Source organism: Panthera uncia, unplaced genomic scaffold (assembly GCF_023721935.1).
Source record: "Panthera uncia isolate 11264 unplaced genomic scaffold, Puncia_PCG_1.0 HiC_scaffold_1455, whole genome shotgun sequence".
NCBI classification, from domain to species: domain Eukaryota; kingdom Metazoa; phylum Chordata; class Mammalia; order Carnivora; family Felidae; genus Panthera; species Panthera uncia.
In genome coordinates this window covers 1-25497 of record NW_026058091.1, presented here as the reverse complement: position 1 = coordinate 25497, position 25497 = coordinate 1, and the positions used below count along the sequence as shown (strand labels likewise).

The following is a 25497-nucleotide window of genomic DNA, read 5'->3' as shown; positions in this document are numbered from 1 at the left end:
TTTGGATAAAGTCTTACATGTAAGCTTGAGTATTACCTTTGAGATTTAGGTATTTCAGAGATTGCTACTTAATTCCTCAACTTTCTCTAAACCACTGATTTTTAGCAAGGTGTTTGGTCACCATTGTATGTGATTATATCATGTATGCTATAAAAACTAATGGACACTGAAACATTCAAGGAGTCCTGTAAAATGAGAAGTCTGAATGTAATGTTAATACAGTTTGGAGTAAATATTTATTAGCTGAGGGAAGCAGTACTACGAAATGAAGGCAAAAAAGGAGACTTAAGAAAAGCCTTTATGCTCCGTTTAGAAAACATGCTGATTCTACTTTCCCTGCCCCCACAATTACCGAATTCCCTTTGTTTGGGGGCAGAATATAGAAACCAGCCTCAGAGATCTCATGTTGTTAAATATCTGGAATAACCTTTAGCATTTTTAAAGTTGATCAGTGGTTTGTGCTTTATACAAACCTTTTTTTCCAGGAACTTCCCCACTTTTTGGTATCAACTTCAAGTTTATTGTATCATTTTCAACTCTTGGTTATAAGTTATATAGAAAGCCCAGCCTAAATTGGCTTACGTCACAAGGGGAATTTATTTGCTCATATTACCAAAAATCTTTGCAGAGCTAGTTTTATGCATGGCAGATTCTGGGTTAAAGGAATTACTTGAATTCACCTTTTTATTCTGATACCTCTGTATGGAGTCTAGTCTCACACAAATTTTTACCTTATTGTCGCAAGAGGGCTGCCAGCAGCTACTGGGTTATACTTTCTAGCTGAAATCCAGCAAGCAGTCTTGTGCTTCACTGCTTCTGAATAGGTCATGTGTCTTTCTCTGCACACATCATTGTGATGTGGTAATTGGCTTAGACCTAGGTTTGTGTGTAACCTGGAGCTAGATTGGAGCTGACTATTAGAAATACATATTCTGAGGATGGGGAAGTAGTGATTTCCCCTGAAATTTGTTAGCAGGAGAAGGGTGAATGTGTATTAGAATGGCAATATGTAATAGATATTTTTATATATTTACTAAAACTAAAATCAAAACAAAACAAACTATGTCAGGAATAAAACACAAGAAAAAAGGGGCACCTGGTTGGCTTAGTCAGTTAAGCATCTAATTCTTGATCTCGGCTCAGGTCTTGATCTCAGGTAGTGAGTTCAGGCCCCACATTGGGCTTCGTGCTGGGTGTGAAGGTACTTTAAAGAAAAAAGAAAAAAACAACCCCACACACAATAAAAAAATTGAAACAAAAACAACCCACCTCTAAATAACTCCCAAAATGTAGATTAAAGGTTAGAAGACGTTTTTGGTGACATTTGGGTCAAACTGTTGGGTCTTCATCCCTTTCTCCTTCTGTCACAGTAAAGGATGGAAAGATTGATATTTTCCAGGAGCCTGTTTCTGCTCTGTCAGGAGTGAATGTTTGCTGTAAGACTTCTCCCGGAAACTCTACTTATCAGGATTAAAGACTCATAGTTCCTTATTAGGCCAGGGTGGACTGACCCTGTTAGTAGTTCTGGTGTCCACGGCCCCTTTTCTTACAAGGATTTTCTCACCCTGAGCAGGTAATAACTGTCTACAGCTGCACAAGAATTTTAGGAGAATTAGTTCTTTTGTATGGAAAGTGATTCTTGCTCCTTTTTTGGTATATACCATAGAGTGAAAGTGAGTTCTAAGTATATTTCACACATGCCTCTTAAAGTTCCAAGCCACAGCATTAAGATGACCATGCACTGTAGGATTAGACTTTTAGAATTTTTCATAGCAATCATGTGCCAGGCCTTAATCTCTGATTAAACACATCATACACATTACACTCCATTACATTTTTTCTAAATCTTTTGATTGGATTATAAACACTTTCCTTTATGATTTTTCCACATTACTATATAGTTCCTCCAATAGACTTTCTCTCCTACCTTAACTAAGTAAATTAACCTTACAAAGGTATTTCCTTGGCTGCCCTTATTGGTAAACTGCCCAAATGTCACCTTAGTTGCTGTTCTTCTTGGCATTTCTCCCAGTTCTGTTTTCTTTTCATCAGTCAGGCCCACCTTCATACACTTTATTTTTATATTGTATATTCCTTATTCCTTGCCTGAGTGGACTGCCTGTCACTGCCAGATCTGTGGTTAGCCCTCCCTCCCTGTCTTAAACCTGACCCTTAGCACACCATGACAATGGTCATTTGAAGTGGTGTGGTTTGGTGGAAGCATTCCTGGAGGTGGAACCGGAAGACCAAGGGTTCATTCCTGCGTTGTTACTTGGTAGCTCTGTGACCCTGGGCACATTGTGTAACTACTCTAAACCCAAGATGCCTAAGCCTAAAATGGACCTAATATCATATTACATTCCTTACCTACCTCAGTGTTTTGTGAGGAACAAAGATGATGAGTGTCAGAGCATTTTGTAACCTGGAAAATTCTATACAAACTTAATTTACTGTTATCAAGGCAAAAACTTTAAAAATGGCATATATTTTTTAATTAATGATTTAAGAATTTTATGATATTTGTTGAAATAGTGAATATTCTCTAACATTAGAAAAATATACTAAAAAATTATTGTGTCTTATCCAGTAAAGTTTTGGTTAATTTTAGTAAATCAAGAGATGTACATAAGTTAATCTAATAGAAAATTGGAATTTAGCTCCTTAGGTAGAAAATCACTAATTTTAACGATTTTAGATGAAGAGCCTTTAAAATTTTATAGCACTGTTGTCTGTACTTTTAACGAGAATGTGTGAGCTCCTCCCCCCTTTAATGATATAAATTAAGGAAAAAATGCAAGTAATATGAGTAGATTGTAAACATTTTAAATAGTATGGAAGAGGAACTCAGTGTCTCCTTACTCATCCCTCAGTTTTACTTCCTTGAGGTAATGTCAGCTAATAGTTTCTTGTGGGTCTTGCTAGCACATATGTATGCATACCTTATTTTACTTGAGGGATTCATACTATAGATGTGGTGTTCTATACCTTGTCTTTTTTTTTTCTTTAACTTCTGATATATCTTAGAGATCTTCCCATACTGGTACATGTGTGTATGTAGCAAAGGTCTGTGTGTATGTAACGAAATGTATTTTGGGAGGCAACTTGAGTGGCTGTCGGTTACGTGTCTGACTATTGGTTTCGGCTCAGGTCATGATCTCATGGTTTGTGGGATTGAGCCCCTGCATCGGGCTCTGGGCTGAGAGCTCAGAGCCTGCTTGGGATTCTTTGTCTCTTCTCTCTCTGCCCCTCCCCCACTCATGCATCTGCATGTTCTTTCTCTCAAAATAAATAAACTTAAAAAAATATTTTTTTCACTATTTTGGAGAAGATGAGTTCCAACTTTTCAGTTTTTGTTATAGTCAGAGTGGCAAGAACTCTTGTATTTGTGTATTGGCATACTTATGTTGTTATGTCCATTGGATACATCCTGAAACATGGCATTACTGGGTTAGAGGGCAAGTTCATTTTTTGTTTTTTAATTTTTTTTTTTAATTTAGTTTTGAGAGAGAAAGAGAGCATGAGCAGGGGAGCGGCAGAGAGAGAGGGAGACATAGAATCCGAAGCAGGCTTCAGGCTCTGAGCTGTCAGCATGGAGCCCGACAGAGGGCTCGAACCCATGAACTGTGAGATCATGACCTGAGCTGAAGTTGGACACTTAACCAACTGAGCCACCCAGGTGCCACAAGTTCATTTTTTTTAAGTTTATTTATTTATGATTTTGAGAGTGAGAGTGCAAGTGACGGAGGGGCAGAGAGAGAGCGAGAGAGAATCCCAAGCAGGCTCCATGCTGTCCGTGTGGAGCCTGATGTGGGGCCTGAACCCATAAACTATGAGATCATGACCTGAGCTGAAGTGGGATGCTTAACTGCCTGAGCCACCCAGGCGCCCCACCCCCTAAGTTCATTTTTAATAACAAATTTTTTTTTCTTTTGGTTGAGAGACTGCTGCCTAAGCCATATATAACTTCTTAGCACTGAGGCAATTTCAGTTTGAATTATGAAGAAGTATGGGTTTTGCTTTCGGTGCCTTCCTGGTTCACTGCATGCTGTGATACTTCTTCATCTTCCCTACTTTTGTCTAATTTTGCATAAGGTATTCATTATTAATTCTACCACAGAAATCTCCATTGGGATTTTAAGCGAGTTGCATACCTGTTAGCTACTATAGCTGCTGCTGCTGCTACTACCATAAATGATTTCATTATTATCCCCACATTAGCTTTCCACACCAGTAGGCGGAGAGTTTACTATCAGAGTTGTTTTTCCTGAAAGTTCAGATGTTTGTATCATTGTTTCACTTAAAAATTTGTAGATATGTAAAGCAGAGTTTGGCCCTAATCTACCCTTGCATTTTGCACTGTTTTCCCATACACATTACTCAAACACAAAGAGCCATTCACTAGTATTGAACTTCATATATTTTTATGCCCATTGCCTTTACACCTACCTAGTATTTCTTTCCCTCTTTGGTCACCAGACAAACTTTGTTCTTTCTTCAAGAGGCAGCTCAGAAGTCACCTCCTCTGTGAAGCCTTACTGGAGTAGGGAGAATGGTGTGGTGAGATTATCAAGGCTGGTGGGAACTATATCATTCAAGGCCTTGAGGGTTAAATTATATGGTTTGGATTTTAAGAGTACTGTTTGTGATGCATCATCAGCTTTGGGAACTGCTGTCCTGGAGTGCTCCTATAGCTAATCCTGTTTTTCCAGGTATTCCTTAATATTGTAATTCTTTGTTCCTGTGCCCTTCCGTTTCCACTCAATTATGAGCACCATGAAAGCAAGGGCTATGTAACAGGCTCTTAGTAAGTTCTTGTTAGTGCCTACCTCCTCCAGTTGTGTTTAAGTATCTTTAATGTAGCTGGCATAGTTAAATCTCAGTTAAGTGTAAGCTGTTTTTGATGTTACTCCCTCATCTGTGGATAGGTAAATCCTGACTTGGGGAATATAGGGTGATTTCTTGAAAGAGGTGAGATTTGATCCAGGACTTAAAAGACTGTGTAAAGATTACATAGGTGGGTTTTCATCAAATGGTTTTCAAGACTTTGTGAAAAGTCACTGTGAAAATTGAAACTTAAAATTTTATAATAATATATAGTTAGCTGTCTATGGCACTTGAAAGATGAAACTATGTCACTTTTTTTTCATTTCCTTAATAGATAATAGGTACTAAATATGGAATTAATGTATTATTTTATATAAGTAAGTATGTCAAAAAGGTGGGGTTTAGGTAGGATTGTCGAGTCATTTTTAGAAAATTAAAATTCTTAATTTTGTATGAACTTACAAAAGCTCACTTGAATTTGTTTTTACTGACACAAAAACATTAAGGCAGTATGTATATTTTAAAACAGCTTGGGCATGTGCCCTTGAGACAATTTGCTGGGTGCATTTTTATCAAAACCATATACACAGTGACATATTAAATGTATCATATTATTATACTAATCATATGACTCTAGAAACAAAAGTAACCAGAGGACTAAAGCCTATCAAAACCATCTTTTTGTTTTTGTACAATGAGATTCTTTTTAAATTTGCCAGTGAATTCATACCAGTATTGAAACCAGATGTGGACTTCCGTCTTTTAATGTATTAGCTCAGCTATAAAAGTCTTATTTTGATCCCTGATTACTGAGTATTTATTTCATTCATGGTTTATTATATCTCTCCCACTTTTATTTATTTTTTTAAATAGACCTATAAAATATTCAAGTGATTTTAAAATGACATTGCCCCATTTATATAGTGGTGAAAATCAAATTAAACCTGCATTGTATTAAAGGTAACATAATTAAATCCATAAATGGAGTACTCTGTTGATAAGATTTTTCATTGGAGAGGATTTTGACAGATACCACTAAATGAAGTGTCAGCCGTGGTTTGAGAGTGGATCTAAGAGTTTTCTATCTTAGAACTGAAATCTGACATTAGTTAGCTCATTTTGTATAAGTTAAGATCTTCTCTCCTGTGTGTGTGTGTGTGTGTGTGTGTGTGTGTGCGTGTGTGTGTGTCTGTGTGTGTGTTTCTGAGTGTTTTTAGTGTAAACCTGCCATTTTGAAATTGATGGGTATGGTCTGTCTGAACTGTTAAAAAGTCTTTATTACAGAAATGAAAATGATAACACTTTAAATTTTATTTAATGATGGGAATAAGTAGTTACCTCTGTTGCCAAATAGAATTCTAGTCACTTTGGTAACTGGTTAAGTTTGTATAAAACGAAATTTCTTAACATATTTAAATGTTGTTTAAAAACAAAACTTTTTCGGAAAATGACTGTCATCTATCTGCCTGCCTGCCTTCTTTCCTGTCTTTATAACAAAATAGTTTTTCTAAGGATACGAAATAAACATCTTGTTTAAAGTCTACTGTATAGTGTCCATTAAATAAACACAAGTTCCTATCTCATTCTTCTCTATTAGGGCCAGAAAATGCTTGTAAAATGTTGATACAGATACTGCTTTTATCCACAGTTCGTTTAATACCATTGACATTTAAAAGAGACCAGGTAAACGTTTATTCTTTCAAATATGCTAAGATTTACCTGCATTTTGGCACTTAGAAGGCTGAAATTTGGCCCATCACTTTTTTGCCATTTTTCCCATCTTAATGAAAGGGGGAAGAATGGGCCTTACTTGATTTCTGAGTGCCATTTCATAACTATTATATTATTCTTCAGTTAATTATTTGAATTATTCTATTGAAAATTTTCCTTTTTCTCGATGGTGAACTTCTTTTTTATTCAAAGCCTAATTTTAATGCCACTTCTCTTTCTTCCCTAATTAATTGCTCTCCACTCTGGTCCCATTTCACTTTGAAAGTGTTTTAATAGTTTCTGAGTTTCTAAGTCTGTCTTTCATGCTAGATTGGAACCATATGAGGTTAGGTTAAAGATTTTTTATTTCATTTATTTTTTTAAATATTAAAAATTTTTAAGTTTATTTATTTTATTAATTTTTTTTTCATGTTTATTTATTCTTAAGAGAGAGTGAGAAAGAGAGACAGAGAATGAGTTGGGGAGCGGCAGATCGAGAGAGGAGACACAGAATCTGAAGCAGGCTCCAGGCTCTGAGCTGTCAGCACAGAGCCTGATGCGGAGCTTGAACTCACGAACCGCGAGATCATGACCTGAGCCAAAGTTGGACACTTAACTGACTGAGCCATCCAGGCGCCTCTGTTTATTTATTTTTGAGAGAGAGTGAGCTGGGGAGGGGCAGAGAGAGAGGGAGACAGAATCCAAAGCAGGCTCCAGGCTCCTAGCTGTTGAATTCAGAAACAGTAAGATCATGACCGAGCCAAAGTCCAACACTTAATCCACAATCCACTGAGCCACCCAAGTGCCCCAAGGTTAAAGATTTTTTAAATTCAGTGCAGAGTAGATGCTCAATAAATGTTTTTGTTTTTTTTTTTTTTCTCAGTGAATGAATGTTATCTAGGGTTTTTGGAAAATACTTCTGCATTCTTAGATCACTTTTATGCATGCTTTATATTCTTCCTGTCTGCCATACATGTGCTCTTATCCTTGGCAACATTGTGATCGATTTTATAACTGATACTTCATTGTTTTAATTTGCTTTTTTTTTTTTGATAATTAGTGAAGTTTGTTATTTTCTGTGTATGTTAACCAGCTCTATTTTTAATTTTTGCATATTTGTGAGTTGTGTATATTCATTTATTTACCTACTTATTTGTTGGGTTTTATTATTTTTCTGAAAGATTTATGTGAGCTCTTTATATTCTAAATAATTCTGTACACTAAATATCTTAGTATATTTTCTGTGAATATTTTTCTAAGCTTTCTAAGCTTATAGTATTTATGTAAACAAAGCTAATAAATTCTCATAATTTTTGTTTGCTTTTTCGATTAGAAAGCATTCTTTCTGCCTACTGATTTGATACTTTGAATGTCTTCTATTTTTATTTAAATAGCTTAAAATTGTTTCAATCGTTGATCTATATGTTTGTTTTAGTGGTATTAAGCATCTGTTTTCCATAAAGTACTTATTAAGCCACCTATAATGTCCTCAGTTAAGGTTACTTTTCAGGCCAGGGGATCCACTTACTCGCAGAATTTATTAACAGGTATACTTGTTTTGTTTGGCAGGCACAGCATTTAAAATAATTTACATTAGAATGCTCGGATGAGGCCTGCATTTTGTCTTGATACTCTGGGCTGATACTCGGTTTTACTGCTTGTGTATGGCTGGTATCTGTCCTTAGTTTGTTAACCACTTGTACTATGGCTGGCAACCGTTCTAATCAGACATTGCTTTAGCTGATTGTCAAAATATTTTCAATATCATCTTTGGAGCAAGTTTTGCAATTCTGTTTTTTTCTTTTTTGGGGTATATATATATATAATTTATTGTCAAGTTACCTAACATACAGTGTATACAGTGTGCTCTTGGCTTTGAGAGTAGATTCCAATATTTAATTGCTTACATAAACCCAGTGCTTATCCCAGCAAGTACCCTCCGCAATGCCCATCACCCATTTTCCCCGCACCCCCCATCCCCTTCCAACCTCAGTTTGTTCTCTGTATTTAAGTCTCTTATGGCTTGTCGCCCTCTCTATTGGTAACTATTTTTTTTTCTTTCTTTCCCTTCCCCCATGGTCTTCTGTTAAGTTTTTCAAATTCCACATATGAGTGAAAACATGTATCTGTCTTTGACCGACTTATTTCACTTAGCATAATATCCTCCAGTTCCATCCACACTATTGCAAATGGCAAGATTTCATTCTTTTTCATTGCTGAGTAGTATTTCATTGTATCTATATACCACATCTTCTTTATCTGTTCATCAGTTGATGGACATTTGGGCTCTTTCCATATTTTAGCTATTGTTGATAGTGCTGCCATAAACATTGGAGTACATGTACCCCTATGAATTGGCACCCCTGTATCCTTTGGATAAATTCCTAGTAGTGCTATTGCTGGGTCATAGGGTAAATCTATCTTTACTTTTTTGAGGAAACTCCACACTGTTTTCCAGAGCGACTGTACCAGTTTGCATTCCCACCAACAGGGCAAGAGAGTTCCCCTTTCTCCACATCCTTGCCAACATCTGTTGTTTCCTGAGTTGTTCATTTTAGCCACTCCGAACGGTGTGAGGTGGTATCTCAATGTAGTTTTGATTTGTATTTCCCTGATGATGAGTAATGTTGAGCATCTTTTCGTGTGTCTGTTGGCCATCTGGATGTCTTCTTTGGAAAAGTGTCTATTCATGTCTTCTGCCCATTTCTACACTGGATCATTTGTTTTTCGGGTGTTGAGTTTGGTAAGTTGTGTATAGATTTTGTATACTAACCTTTTACCTGATGTGTCATTTGCAAATATCTTCTCCCATTCCATTAGTTGCCTTTTAGTTTTGTTGATTGTATCCTTTGCTTTGCCAAAGCTTTTTATCTTGATGAGGTCCTAATAGTTCATTTTTGCTTTTGTTTCCCTTGCCTTCACAGACATGTCAAGTAAGTTGGTGTGGTGAAGGTCAAAAAGGTTGTTGCCTCTTTTCTCTTCTAGGATTTTGATGGTTTCCTGTCTCACATTTAGGTCTTTCATCCATTTTGAACTTATTCTTGTGTATGGTATAAGAAAGTGGTCCAGTTTCATTCTTCTGTATATTGTTGTCCAGTTCTCCCAGCACCATTTGCTAAAGAGACTGTCTATATCCTGTTTTGTCGAAGATTAGTTGGCCATATATTTGTGGGTCCGATTCTGACTTTGCTATTCTATTCCATTAGTCTATGTGTCTTTTTTCAGTGTGCCAATACCATACTGTCTTGGTAATTACAACTTTGTAGTATAGGCTAAAATCCGGGATTGTGATGCCTCCCGCTTTGGTTTTCTTTTTCAACATTACTTTGGCTGTTCGGGGACTTTGTAGTTCCATACAAATTTTAAGATTGTTTGTTCTCCCTCTGAGAACAATTTTGATTGGGATTGCATTGAATGTGTAGATTGCTTGGGGTATTGACATTTTAACAATATTTGTTCTTCTAGTCCATGAACATGGACTGTTTTTCCATTTCTTTGTGTCTTCTCCAATTTATTTCATAAGCTTTCTATAGTTTTCAGCATATATTATCTTTTACCTCTTTGGTTAGGCTTATTCCTAGGTATTTTATGGTTCTTGGTACAATTGTAAATGGGATTGATTCCTTGATATCTCTTTCTGTTGCTTCATTATTGGTGTATAGAAATGCAGCCAGTTTGTGTACATTGATTTTATATCCAGCGACTTTGCTGAATTCATGTACGAGTTCTAGCAGCTTTTTGGTGGAGTCTTTCAGGTTTTCCATGTAGAGTATCATGTCATCTGTGAAAAGTGAAAGTTTGACTTCTTCTTTGCCAATTTGGATTCCTTTTATTTCATTTTGTTGTCTGATTGCTGATGGTAGGACTTCCAACACTATGTTAAACAGCAGTGGTGAGAGTGGACATCCCTGTCGTGTTCCTGATCTCGGGGGGTAAGCTCTCAGTTTTTCCACATTGAGTGCAGCTCTCTGTTTTCTTATATTGCAACCCTTTCATACATAATGATGTTTGTGACATCTGTCTGTGGTGTGATAGAAAGAGTATAGGCAATAGAGCCAGAAGACATGTGGGCTTTGCCTCTTTGTAGTTGTATGATACTTGACCACTTTATTTCTCTGAATTTGTTTCATCTAAAAAGGGGATGATGTGTTTCTCTTTACTTAATTGCGTTGTCATGAGACTCATAAAATACTCCTTATAACTATAATGTAAAAAATTAAGACATTATATCTTTGTGTTCTAGAAAATGTTACTGTTTATTGTTTAAATGATTAAAAAAATTTTTTTAATGTTTATTCATTTTTGAGAGACACAGAGAGACAGAGCGTGAATGAGGGAAGGGCAGAGAGAGAGGGAGACACAGAATCCGAAGTAGGATCCAGGCTCTGAGCTGTCAGCACAGAGCCCGACCGATATGGGGCTCCAACTCACCAACCATGAGATCATGACCCGAGCCAATGTCGGACGCCTAACCTACTGAGCCACCCAGGCACCACTGTTGTTTAAATGATTTTATTGAGGGATAGAAACCCTTCATTTTCATAATTGAAGTTAAAAGGCTTAATGTGTAGTTACCTCATTTGAGCTTTAATATTCAAATGGATTGTTTAAATAATACTGTACTACAAATGACTTTAAATTAAGATGTATCCGTGTACTAGTATGAATGATTGAATACTGTGTCATTTTTTGATTAGGGCAGCATATGAAGTGACCCCCTGAGGTAAGGGGGAGGAGTTTATTACAAAGAGAGAAAAGCATAATGGAAGAAGGACTTTATAACATTTATACATTGCTTGAGGTCTGCCCTCTCCACCTTTGACAATTCTGGGCCAAATACAGGCTATGCTCTAAGGTAATTGTATAAGCTTTATAAGGACTGAGACTGTCCATGTTCTCACCTTCAACACCTAGCACCTTTAACAGAGTCTGTATGAGAGAGCCAGTGAAGTAGATATTTGTCAAAAGAATTTAAAAAATGGATGTCCGAATTAGTGTGAATTTATTCATCTGTTAAGAGTATGAAGATATTTTGTAAATATGTTATAGAATCATGGAGTTGGAATGAACCTTTGAAATCATTTAGTAAAGTTAGACAGTTCTTGAATCAGTATAATATCTTTGGCAAATCTTTAGTCTTGCTGTGGATTTGTCTAGTAGCAAATGCTTTACAGCACTGAAATCAGGCAGCTCTTGAGACCTCGAAGTATGTAGCAGATCTTACTCCTGAACTTTTTTCTCGTATAGCTCTGAAATATAGGGTTCAGAAGCAGAGATAACAAATCAGAGTTAATGAAGGGTTAGTGAAATAATGGAATGGTTGGAAATAATGGAATGTTAAGAGGATAAAAATTAAAGTCTATGTAGCTGAAAATGTCAACATTGAAATGATTAAACATGACACAGTTTTATGGACTGTTTTGTAGTACCCCCAAGCTCTTTCATTTTTATACCAGGAGTCGTGAGAGGGGAGAAAACCCAGGCACATAGGACAGCACCACCACCTTGTACACCTTGGTCACTGTGGTGGCCCTAAAGAACACTCCTACTTCCCACTCTCCCACCTTGGCTGTTAACTGCTAACTTAGAAAGATTGGAAATGTCAGATGTGTTGTATCTCCTTTCTTTTTGTGACTACGAGTCTGTATCCATTCATTTATTATTTATGGAGTGCTAACTATATGATAGGCATGGTTCTATGCATTGTGGATACATCATCAGTGAAAAGAACAAAGATCCCTGCCCTTGACGACCCTTTCTCAGTGTGGTGTTGTCCAATAGAAACATAAAATGAGCCACAAATGTAATTTAACATTTCCTAGTAATCACATTAAAAAAAATTAATAGGTAAGGTTAACTTTAGTAATATATCAAATATATTAATATATAGCACCAATATTATAATATTAAATAATATAACATAACAGTATCTTAATATTAATGACTTATGCTAAACATTAATAAGTTTATGATATTAATATATAAATATCATTTATAAGTGTAATCAACTAAAAATTTTTTCTTTTAAAGCTTATTTATTTTGAAAGAGAGAGAGCGTGTGTGTGCGTGCATGCGCAAGCCAGAGAGGGGAAGAAAGAGGAGGAGAGAGAAAGAATCCCAATCTGCACTGACAGTGCAGAGCCCGACATGGGGCTTGATCACACAAACCATGAGATCATGACCTGAGCTGAAATCAAGAGTCAGATGCTTAACTGACTGAGCCACCCAGGTGCTCCTAATCAATTTAAAAATTATGAATAAGATTCTTTACCTTGTCCTTTTAGTACTAAACTTTGAACTTTGGTGTATATTGTACATTTATAGCACATCTTAGTTAGGGTAGCTATGTTTCACACGTTGGGAGCTACTGTATTGGATAGTGCAACTTTAGAGCATAGTGCTTGCTTTCTAGAGCATAGTGCTTGACCACCAAGTCAGACTGTCTGGTCTAACATAGAGAATAAGTTCCTGGTAGTACTAGAATTTTCAAATAACCCAGACTCCATATCCATGGCCTATGAAGCCTTGTGCTTTTACATGTCTCCCAGATCTCATCTAGAACTACTGTTCTTCTGACTCACTAAACTTCGGCCTTTTTTCTTGAACTCAAATGTAGGAGACTTTTTTCCTGAATCATGGTGTTTCTTGTTTTCTTTGTGTGGAATGTCATATTCCCAGATAGCCAATCACATGTTTAGCTCTCTTATGTCATTTAAGACTTCAGAAATGTCTCTCAGGCTTTCTTTGATGTCTACGCTAAAGAGCCTTTCTCAGTCATTCTCTGTCAATAGCATTGTATTTTATTGTCCTGATAGTAATCATCACTGATATTTTCTTGCACTATCCTATTTTCTATCATATTATCATCAAATTATCCCTTCCTCATAGAATATAAGTTCCATGAGAGAAAGGACGCTGCTTGGTTTATTCACTGTTGTATCCCCAGCAACTAGTGTAATTCCTGGTATGCTATTGGTGTTTGATAAGTATTTATTGAATGAATAAAGGGCATTCTGGATCAGGTATCTTGTACTAGAGTGGATTTATCAAGTAAGTCACATTCTTACATTACCACTGAAGAGTGTAGGACTGAGAGTTGGTTTAGGGTAGTCTTAAGAGTGTTTTAATTTGGAAAGGATTAGGGCAAGTTGGGACCTCAGAGGTTAGGGGAAGGAGGTCCAAGTTGTTTGTTTGTTTGTTTGTTTTGATAAAATTAATTTATCCAAAGCCAGCACATTGTTCAAGTACTATAAATAGACATGTACAATACATTTATGATGTTATATATTAATGTTATATGTAAACTGTCTCCCAATTTGTTTAGGAATTTTCACGTCAGGGTTTTGTGTAATGGAGGTTTTGTGTAATGGAAACTGACATAGCATAAAATTAGCCATTTTAATGAGTGGTATGAGTGTATTCGCAATGTTGTATAATCACCACCTCTGTCTAGTTTCAAAATATTTTCATCACCTCAAACTCAGTAAGTCATTGTTCCTTGTTTTTCCTATCCTGCCTCAGCCCCTGGCAACCACCAATCTGCTTTCTTTCTCTGAGGATTCACCTGTTGTGAATATTTCATATACATGGAGTCATATATGTGCCCTTTTGTTCTGACTCCTTTTACTTAGCATAATGTTTTTGAAGTCCATCCACAATGTAGCATGTATCAGGACTTTATTCTTTTTTTATGGCTGAGTAATATTCTATTGCATGTATATACCATAATTTGTTTATCCATTCATCTGTTGATAGACATTTGTATTGTTTTAACCTTTCAGCCATTGTGAATAGTACTGTTATGAACATTCCTGTACATACATTGTTTGAGTACTAGTTTTCAATTATTTTGAACATATACCTAGGAATGGAATTGCTGGGTCACATGGTAATTCTGTGTTTAATTATTTTTAACTTTTTGAGGAACTGTACATTGTTTTATATGGAAGCTGCACCATTTTACATTCTCACCACCAGTGTCCAAGAGCTCCAGTTTCTTCATATCCCTGCCAACACTGTTTTCTATTTTTTTATTATAGCCACACTAGTGGGTGTGAAATGGTACCTCATTGTGGCTTTGATTTGCATTTCTTAATGACTAATGATGATGATGTTGAACATCTGTCTTTTCATATATGGCCATTTGTATATCTTTTGTGGGGGAAATGTCTAAGTCCTTTGTCATGTTTAAATTGAGTCATTTGTTGAGTTGAAAGAGTTATTTATATTCTGGATACTAGACCCTTATCAGATGTATGATTTGCAAATATTTTCTCCCATTTTGTAGGTTGTCATTTCACTTTCTTAATAATAGCCTTTAATGCACAAAATTTTTGATTCTGATGAAGTCTAATTTATCATTTTTCCTCTTGCTGCTTGTACTTTTGATATCACACCTAATGATCCATTGACAAACCAATAGCCATGAAGATTTACCCCTATGTTTTATGGTTTTAACTCATAGTTAAGTTGTTGATCTATTTTGAGTAAACTCTTATATATGGTGTGAGGTAGGGGTCCAACTTCATTTTTTTGCTTGTGAATATCCAGTTGTCCCCAGGTTGTTTCTTAATGAGACATGAGCCACTGTGCCATTGGTGGCAGTTGAAACTTCTTCCAATAGTTATTTTCACATTCTACATAGTCTTTATATATGTGTGTGTGTATAAATATATATGAATAATTATTCAAGTATAACTAACATACAGTATTATATTAGTTTCAGTTGTACAATATAATGATTCAACAATTCTACACATTTCCTGATTCCCCACTGCCACCTCCCCTATGACAACCACCAGTTTGTTCTCTGTATTTAAGAGTCTGGCTTTTTTGGTTTCTTTTTTCTTTGCTTGTTCATTTGTTTTGTTTCTTAAATTCCACACATGAGTAAAATCATATGGTGTTTGTCTTTCTCTGACTTATTTTCATTTAGCATTATATACTTTAGGTCCATGTATATTATTGTTGCAGTTGGCAATATTTCATTCTTTTTTATGGCTGAGTAATATTCATGTGTGTGTGTGTGTGTGTGTGTGTGTGTGTGAAAGAGAGAGAGAAAGAGATATGAATGGACACTTAATGCTACAATAAACATAGGGTTGCATATATTTTTTTTAATTAGTGTTTTCATTTTCCTTGGGTAAGTACCCATTAGTGGTATTACTGGATCATATAGTAATTCTATTTTTAATTTTTTTAAAGGAACTCCATACTGTTTTCTACAGTGGCTGTACCTATTTGCATTCCCACTAACAGTGTATGAGGGTTCCTTTTACTCTACATCATCACCAGTATTGTTATTTCTTGTGTTTTTTATTTTAGTCACTCTGACGGGTATAAAGTGATGTCTTATTGTGGTTTTAATTTGCATTTCCCTGATGATTAGTGATGTTGAGTATCTTTTCATGTGTCTGCTGGCAATCTGTATTTCTTCTTTGGAATGCTGTCTGTTCAGCTCCTCTGCCTATATTTAATTGGATTATTTGTTTTGTGTGCGTGTGTGTGTGTGTGTGTGTGTGTGTGTTTGTGTGTATGTGTGTGCATGTGCACGTGTGTTGGGTTATATAAGTTCTTTATATATCTTGGATATTAACATCTTATTGGATATATCTTTTGCAAATATCTTCTTTCATTCAGTAGGTTGCCTTTTTGTTTTGTTGATGGTTCCTTTTCTCTGCAAAAGCTTTTTCTTTTGATGTAGCCCCAATAGTTGAATTTTGCTTTTGTTTCCTTTGCCAGAGGAGACATATCCAGGAAGAGGTTTCTATGGTGATGTGAAAGAAATTATGTACTGTTTTCTTCTAGGAATCTTATGGTTTCAGGGCTCACATTTAGGTCTTTAATCCATTTTGAGTTTATTTTTGTTTATAGTGTAAGAAAGTGGCCCAGTTTCATTCTTTTGCATTTATCTGTCCAGTTTTCCTAGTAACATTTGTTGAAAAGACTGTCTCTTTCCCATTGTATATTCATGAGTCCTTTGATGTAGATTAATTGACCACAAACATGTAGCTTTATTGCTGGGATTTCTATTCTATTCCATTGATATATATGTCTTTTTGTGCCAGTACCATACTGCTCTGATTACTACAGCTTTGTAGTATAATATTTTTATAATTTTAATTTGTACTGTGTCTTCCTTTTATCCCATTGTTGGGTATTTGAATTTTCCTTCTTTTCTTCTTTTTCAAATAGAATAGTGTCCTCTATCTTTGTATAAATTGGAACTCCCCTCCTCCCATCTTCCATCAGCTTATGTTCAGGTTATATTTGCTGGTTGTACTTCTAGGGAGAAGTAGATTTTTTTGTCATGAACTTTTATTATTATGTGGGTATATTTAAAATAGAGGCTTTCATAAGTGGCACTTGAGCAAGGCTTGTCAAGAGAGGCATAGGTTATGATCAGACAAGGGCTCAAATCTTAGTTCCATCTTGTATGTGAGGAGAAGGAATTTACTGAACCTCAATGCAATAATTTCCTCATTTGTCAATTGCTGGTAAAAATAGTATATATCTTGGAGAGTTGTCGTAAGGATAAATAAGATAATGCATGGAAAATGATTAGCATAAAGGCTGGTAGAGATCTGGCTCTATTGCCATAGCTACTGAGAATGTTTCCTTTCCCACTTCTTTCCTTGGCCACGTTTTCTCCCTTCTCCCCTCTTATCCTCTCCCTGATAACCTTAGTTTGTGTTTCCATTTTCCTAGTCTTTCTCTGGTATTTTCATTTTTGAGTTCTCATTCTTATGGCCAGAAATCCAGGATTTGGGTGGGTTTAGACATGACTCGGTTAGAAGAGGAGGAGTGGTATGGGCATAATCACTTCATGCAGGAGACTCTTGGCAAGCCACCTTTGTTTCCTTTCCTTTGTGTAAAACTGTTGATTTTCTTTTTCATCAAGAATTAGCAACATCACAGAGAAGAATGTCTGAATTTACTTTCAGGACAAGTAGCTGTGATACTGCTACCTCAGTGTCAGAAGATGTGGGAAATAGTGATTTCTTAGGGTCACAATGATTTTGGGAGAGGCTATGTGCTTTAGGAATGACATCACTAATTTTTTTTTCCAATATATGAAATTTATTGTCAAATTGGTTTCCATACAACACCCAGTGCTCATCCCAAAAGGTGCCCTCCTCAATACCCATCACCCACCCTGCCCTCCCTCCCACCCCCCATCAACCCTCAGTTTGTTCTCAGTTTTTAACAGTCTCTTATGCTTTGGCTCTCTCCCACTCTAACCTCTTTTTTTTTTTTTTTTCCTTCCCCTCCCCCATGGGTTTCTGTTACGTTTCTCAGGATCCACATAAGAGTGAAAACATATGGTATCTGTCTTTCTCTGTATGGCTTATTTCACTTAGCATCACACTCTCCAGTTCCATCCACGTTGCTACAAAAGGCCATATTTCATTCTTTCTCATTGCCACATAGTATTCCATTGTGTATATAAACCACAATTTCTTTATCCATTCATCAGTTGATGGACATTTAGGCTCAACAATAGCCAAATTATGGACATCACTAATTTTAAGGAAAGGGCAAATTTAATATTGAAAAAATTTTTCATCAATAAAACATGTAGTAAGAGTGACAAAGAATATTTGTGAGGAAAAAGAAGTTCCCAGTTTTTTTTTCAATTTTTTCAATTTATTTATTTTGAGAGAGAGAGAGAGAGAGAGAGAGAGAGAGTACGTGAACAGGGGAGGGGAAGAGAAAGGGAGAGACAGAATCCCAAGAAGCTCTATGCTGTCAGTGCAGAGTCTAATGTGGGGCTCAAACACACGAACCGTGAGGTCATGACCTGAGCTGAAACCAAGAGTCGGATACTCAACTGACTGAGCCACCCAGGAATCGCCCCCATTTCTTTATCTTTTAGCCTTTTCCTAGAGGTTTAGTGGTCATTAGAAAGAAGGATTAGTTACCAGTGCTCTTTTGTAAGAGTTTATCTAGCATGGTTTTTCATTCTAGTTTTATAAATATTTGTTTCCAGTTAACAGAAGATGAAATTGCAACTATTCTTAAATCTACTTTGAAAGGACTAGAATATTTGCACTTCATGAGAAAAATACACAGAGATATAAAAGCTGGAAATATTCTCCTCAATACAGAAGGACATGCAAAATTGGCTGATTTTGGAGTGGCTGGTCAGTTAACCGTAAGTGCAGTAATTTTGGACACTCTTTCGGCTTATATGTCCAGGTTTGATTGCGACTAAATGTTGATAACTTTTTAGAGGGGTTAATGGGAAGAAATATGTAACTACATTGTTCTTGGGGAGAAGGATCCATAATTTAAGTATTATTTATTACTTTTATTTACAACTTAAGAGATGTTGAATGAATATGAAAAAATGTAATTGAAATGCTTAAACGTTTAAAAAGGAAAGCTATATTGATCCATTTCTATAGCTGTTACTGTTACAGTACTGTTTTATGACTATCTTTAATGAAGGTGGAGATAAGTTTCTTGTGGATTCTTTGTTATTACAGAATTCAAAATTCTTAAGAATGTCCTGTCAGAGCTGTAGTTGAAATTCTAAGAAAATAGTCAATTTCAGATACAATCTGTAGTAATTGAGAGTTTCACTATACAGTTTAAAGAATATGTTGGCAGATTTCCTTTGTGTTTTTGTAGTAGTATTTATATCTGTGTAATGTTTTTGCAGGATACAATGGCAAAACGCAACACTGTGATAGGAACTCCGTTTTGGATGGCTCCTGAGGTTATTCAAGAAATAGGCTATAACTGTGTGGCTGACATCTGGTCCCTTGGCATTACTTCTATAGAAATGGCTGAAGGAAAACCACCTTATGCTGATATACATCCAATGAGGGTAAGAAAATGATGGTTTGCTAAAAATGTTGATGTTATATAAATTTTGCATTTTTGTAATGTGAGTGTAAATAAATAAATACAAATTAAATAAGTTGATTTGGATTTAGGTTCTGTGCAAAAAACAGTAAAATTATCTGTTAAAGGTTAGCAATATTAACTTTTCTCCCCCCACATCCTTAATTGTGAGAAAAGAAGTGAAGGCTATATGTCCCTCTACAGTCACCATTTTCCTCCCCCCAAACTATATGTGTAAAATATTCCCTTGCTTTTCAGTAGAAGAAAGGGTTGGTAAATCCACTATATTCTTTAATCCATCCATTGTTTTCTCAGTGCAGCAGTAGAGGCCTTGGAAAAATCATTTCTCACTTTTCTACCCACCCTGTGGATTCTACCTTTCTGTGTTTTTGGTTTTCCTTTTTTTCTTCTCTCATCTGAAATTAATATTTAAAAATCATGATTTCTAGTATTGCTATGTACCTGTAAGCATATTAACCTTATTTCTTTAGTTGTCTTAGTGAGAAACTGGAATTCCTTTTTTGAACATTATTATACACTTCTGTGAACTCCCTTTTCCAGGATGATTTTTTTGAGTTTGAAGTATGTACCTTACATATTCAAGTCTAATTGCCTGTGCTTCAGGATTTGTGATGATACAGTTCTTAGGTTTTTTCATATGTGAATCTCAATTCATTATTGATAAGTACATCTGTGTTTGTGAACTTATTGCCCTCTAGTGGCTGGAATCACCTCAAGAAGAAAAGATAGAATGAAGAGAGAGAGAGAAAGAGAGAGAGAGAGAGAGAGAGAGAGAGAGAGAGTGAGTGTGTGTGTATAGAGAAGAAAACATGGCGTCAGGCTGACTGGAGAAATGTGTGAAGTAAATAGATGGGAGGAAAGAGAATGTAGTATTTTGGAACATCTGAAGAAGAATAAATTGGAATTAATTTCTGATATACAGTATTGTGGATTGAATTTCAATAATATAAGTAATAGTGTACTGTGCTGAAAATATTTAAAAGTCTGTCTCCCACTTTAAAGAGAATTCTTCGAGTAATAAAATTATATATAATATGTATCATCTTCCTGGTGTATATTAATTTCTTTTAAGATGAAAAATAAAAATGACATGAATTGTTCGTTTGCAAAATAATAAAAAATGACAAGGTCAGCATAAAACCAGCAACACAGATTCTCATTTCTTTTCTGATTATTAGTTATCTTTAGTACTTTTAGTTATGATGTTTTTAGGGTGATCCTCAAACTAGGTGTATTTGAATTTGAGTTAATGAGGTTAACTGAATTACCCAAGGCAACCTAGCCAGGTGCCAGAGCTGAGATTTAACCTATGACTTAGATTATTACTGTTCTGTTTCCTCCTTGTGTAGATCTTATTTTTCTAACCACAAAGATTAACATATTAAATTTGACCCTGAAGTCTGTCTGATAATAAATAATTGTAATATGTGGTTCCTGACTTCTAGGATCTTAAAGTATCATTTGGCAGTTTGAATTAACACATGTGAAATAGCAAAAATATACTTGAAGACAGTATTTCTCTTTAAAATTCTGTCTATCAATCATCGGTCTATCTCACTTTTTTCCTACCAGTCTAAATCCTACTCATTCAAGTCTCAGCTCAGATATTATTTCTATATAGAGCCTTCCTTGGTAGCCACCACCTAAGTAAATTTCTTGTTTTCCTCATAATTTGTATATAGGCAATTCTGGGCTCTGCAAGTTCTTTGGACAGTTTATCAAGTGTCACCTTGTGCATTTCCAAACAGTATGGTTTTAAGTTGCTACTTAAATTATGTTATCATTATTTAACTTTTCTCATGTTTGTGAACTGCTTTGTACAAATGAGAGTATGAACTGCAAGTACTGAGAAGCTGTTAAGGTCACGTGGTGGGTACAAGTTTTCCAAAGCTTGCATTTTATCATTGGCGGCAAATACGATAGTTTCCTTGAAATGACAGATTCACACGGTTCATTTTTGAGAAAATGTCAGTCCTGTGTCCAAGTCTGAATTGCCATCGCTTGTCTGTCAGTTGTTCCTTAGTAACAAGTTGCAGCTTGTTTGGCTTGCAGTTCTGTCACACAAGTGCTTTTCCTCTAGATAATCACCGTTCTTCTGTATGCGAGGCAAGTGCTTTGTGTGCATTTCTCATTTTGTCATAAAGAATATTAAAAAGGTATGTATTCAAGGGTAGAATTTTGATAAAATTAATAGTATTTACTGCTCATCAAAGTTTAGTTTGGTGGGAGGTTGGGTGGGAGGAAAAAAGAAAGAGCTGTCCAAGAGAGAAAAAAGGATTGTTGAGGACACAGCCAAAGTTGGAAAGTGAGAATTGTATTGTCACCAATACAGTTCTTTGCTCTAGCCTTGCTCTAGCAGTGCTCAGCAGTGGAGCACAGCACATTATGGCCTTGAGCTCAGGTTTGAGGTGAAATGAATGAGTGTCTCGGAACGATGGGGCTCCAGGGCATTGAAGGATGCTGTTGAGAGAGTTGTTCTGGTGGTTACAATGGGGTATAACCTGAAGAGAGAGGAGAGGGTATAGGAAATGAACGGATCAGGGAGCTAGACAGTGTTTTTCACACTTCCTACATAGCCGTTACCTGGAGAGCTTTGAAAAAATACTGATGCCTGGGCCCTGACCCAAACCGATTATTTCAGAATCTCGGTGTTATTTTCAGTGAGGTTAGAGAGCCAGTAAAGCTGTAGTTAAGGTATAAGAGAATTGGCTGTATATGAAACTCAGATTAGTGAGTAAAATAGTGAAGTTTCCTTTTTTTTAGAGAGAGAGCATGTGAGTGCTTGTGAGTGGGGGAGTGGCAGGGGGAGGGAGAGAGAGAAAAAATCTCAAGCTGAGTGTAGAGCCCGACTTGGGGCTTGGTACCATGACCCTGGGATCACGACCTGAACTGAAATCAAGAGTCAGACGCTCAATTGACAGAGCCACCCAGGCATCCCTGAAGTTTTCTGTTTTTAATTAAACAATTTTCTCACTTTAACCACTCTGTGAAATAATTATGTTTTTTAAGTTTATTTATTTTGAGAGAGAGAAAGTGCAAGTGGGGGAAGGGCAGGGAGAGAGTGAGAGAGAATTCCAAGCAGGTTCCATGCTGTCTGCTCAAAGCCTGACATGGGGCTTAATCCCACAGAATGTGAGATCATGACCTGAGCCCAAGTCAATGCCCACTGACTGAGCCACCCAGGAGCCCCAAAATACATATTTTAATCTCCATTTTAATGAGTGGATTGGGTGAAATGGATACTTAAAGAATTACGTTTTTTGTTAAGATGATACAGCTTATAAATGGCAGAACTGAGAGATGAATTCATGCTAGTCCATTTCTTGCCTTGACAAAAAAGAAATATCTTTTGTGTTTATATGTCAACTCTATGCAGATGAAGGAGTGGCTAGCAAAAATAAAAATCAGCAAACATTTTAATTTCATAATTATAATTATTATTTTAAAATAGGAACCTTCTAAATTTTTCAGAGTGGGAAGAAATACGGGCAAATTTTTCATGTTCCCTGCCATTTTTTTTTTTTTTTTTGTAGCAATGTTGGCTTATGAGATTACCAATAGTTTATAAAGTTGTCACAGTGGAATGAGGATGTGAGTGATGGAAAGACCACTACAACAGATGGAGGCAAAGAATGCTAGTTCTTTTAAGATAAGTAAAGGATAGTATATAATTTACTGCATTTAGTTGGCTATCTGGAACAGGACGCTAGTTAGGATGTGGTAGGCCAGCTTCCCTAGCCTCCACATCCTAGTCCTTCTGCAATTCCCTTTGGCTTTTGTTACAAGATGATAGCCCTTCCCACTATGCCTACCCTCTAGAGGTATGTCATAGGAACAAGGAGGCTGACTGGGTGAACCGGGTGTTGGTTTCCTAGTCTTATTCTCAGACATACCGTCCTTCTAGTATGCCCAGGCTCCAGGCAGCCTGCTTGAGACCCAGGTCGTGCTTGCTTCAGCCAGCAAAAATTCGGGTCAAGAAGAGATGCATCCATTTTTGATAATTTAGAATGGAGTTGCTCCTGCCTAAATAGCCACAAATTAATATTGTGGCTTTCACTGATTAAGCTTTTTGTAGGACATATGTTTTGAGTGTCATAGCCTGAGGGATATGAAGAACTTAAAGATGGCACTAAATTAGAAAGTGAAAGTGATCAAATTGGAACTTGATAGTGAATTGAAAATGGGTCTTTTGAAGGTGTTAAGGCTGAGGTCATTTGTTTTATACACTTTGGTTTATCATTGGTCAAAGATTGGTGCTTATCTTTAATCATTCCTCAGGGAGAATAAGAAGTATTGGGGATATAGATATTCATGGAGGAATTTCCTAATAAAAAGAGCTACTAAAAACACTGGATTTGTTTGATGGCAAGGGATACTAATTTGTTAGTTTTTATACAGCTTGCTTTCTCTCTCTTTTTAAAAGAGAAACTTGTAGTGTGTACAGATTATATCTTTGCTGTGGTAAGAGTAATAATTACCTGTCTAGTAAAAGGCAATGATGAAATCACATTAAAACATGGAAAGCTTTGTAAATAGGAAAAGGATGAAAATGTGGTTATAAATTTACATCCAGCAAATAGATTAAAATTAAGCAGTAATGACAGATTAAGGAATAACAACAGATGGAAGTAAAACTCAAAATGTTAAATGAAACAAGTTTTATCAAAATCCAGTTTATTTTAAAAAGTTAAATATAAAGAAACTGAATCAATTTTGGTCAGTTAAATAAACAAAGGGATTTAAAATTTTAATTTTGAATTTGGTTAACCACATACTTCTTTGGAGATCTACCTCTTTCTCAGCTCTCTAGGAAATATAATTACCAAATAATCAGGAAATGAGTGAATAGTATTATTTTTTAAATGTCTGTCCCTGTACCCCACTACTAAACCCAGGCACTTTGTTTCACAGACATCACTAAGACCCTGTTGATTCTTTTAAATACAGTTTTGGTGTTGATTTCTTTTGTTTTACAGTCTTTTGAGTTTGATTACCCATTGCTTGGCATAGAGAAAGGGGTAAGGACAGAAGTGTTTGAGTCAGACTAAGAACTGTTTGAGAGAGCAAGTACTGTGACTGAAGATAGCTTGGCATCAACTGAAGGAAAGAAGATAAAAATCAAACTAAGAATTGTACTGCTACACAACACAATATGAATGTTTATTACCTTTTAAAGATAAAATATAGACATATATTGTATATTTTAGGAAGACTTGTCAAATGTGACTTGAGACAATTGGAGGCATTTAAATGGCAGTTTTCAGGAAATTCAACTTATATACAGCTTGACAATCTGTTTAAGAGTAAATTAGGAATTACTTTAGACTAAAAAAAGATCTCTCTTTGTCTCTCCGTCTGTCTCCCTATATCCTTACATCACTTACTTATGAAGAAAAGAACCCTGTAGATAATTTCAACACGGAAAAGGTACTTTTGACGAATGTTTTTGAAAATGATGTTATCTTTCTTTCCTTAACCTTGCTGTTTTTTACAACTTGCCTCTTTACTCCTACCCCTTTTGGGGAAATAGTGCGTTTTAATATGTGAAATAAATGATCCAGTACATGCAAAGTAAACACAGACATTAGGAAAAAAATCACCCTCTATACTGCATATTAAAAAACAAAACACACAGTAGCTTGCCCCTATCTCAAATCACATGGCACTACTACTTTTACAAGTATACTCCAGGTATACTCCTGATCCAACAAGATTTCTTAAAAAAAAAAAAAAAAAGATATTAAATCTCCATCAAAGGAGTGAAACTGAGTTATCCATTTTTTAGAAATAAAAATGAATCAATGACCTCCTTCCTGTCTAATTAATGATCAAATTTGGCTGAACTCTAGAAGACTAGGCTTGAGGAGGGGTTGTAGTTGAGTAGTGCCCCACCTGGCATATTTACACATCTGCCCTCTCCCAGTCCCTACTGTATATGGCTCAGTAGATAGCTGGCCCGTCTTAGTGTGGGGTGCAGGCACTGCCTCTTGGAAGATTCCCTATAGGCATTTAACATGACGAGCAAAAGACAGGTATCTTCATTTTTTTTGGGAGTGGATGAAGGAATATGGGACTGTTAATTCACAGAAACAT

At 36.0% G+C, this 25497-nt stretch overlaps 1 protein-coding gene across 1 annotated transcript in view; it reads left to right on the top strand.

The window, feature by feature from the left end:
* Positions 1-25430, top strand: part of LOC125917075 (serine/threonine-protein kinase 3-like) — a 55119-nt gene extending 29689 nt beyond the window's left edge. Inside the window, exons 6-7 of the mRNA XM_049623329.1 lie at positions 18524-18688; positions 19199-25430. Of these exons, the coding sequence (XP_049479286.1) occupies positions 18524-18688; positions 19199-19378 (345 nt within the window). The 3' untranslated portion in view covers positions 19379-25430. The remainder of the gene's footprint in view (positions 1-18523; positions 18689-19198) is intronic.
* The last annotated feature ends 67 nt before the right edge of the window (positions 25431-25497 follow it).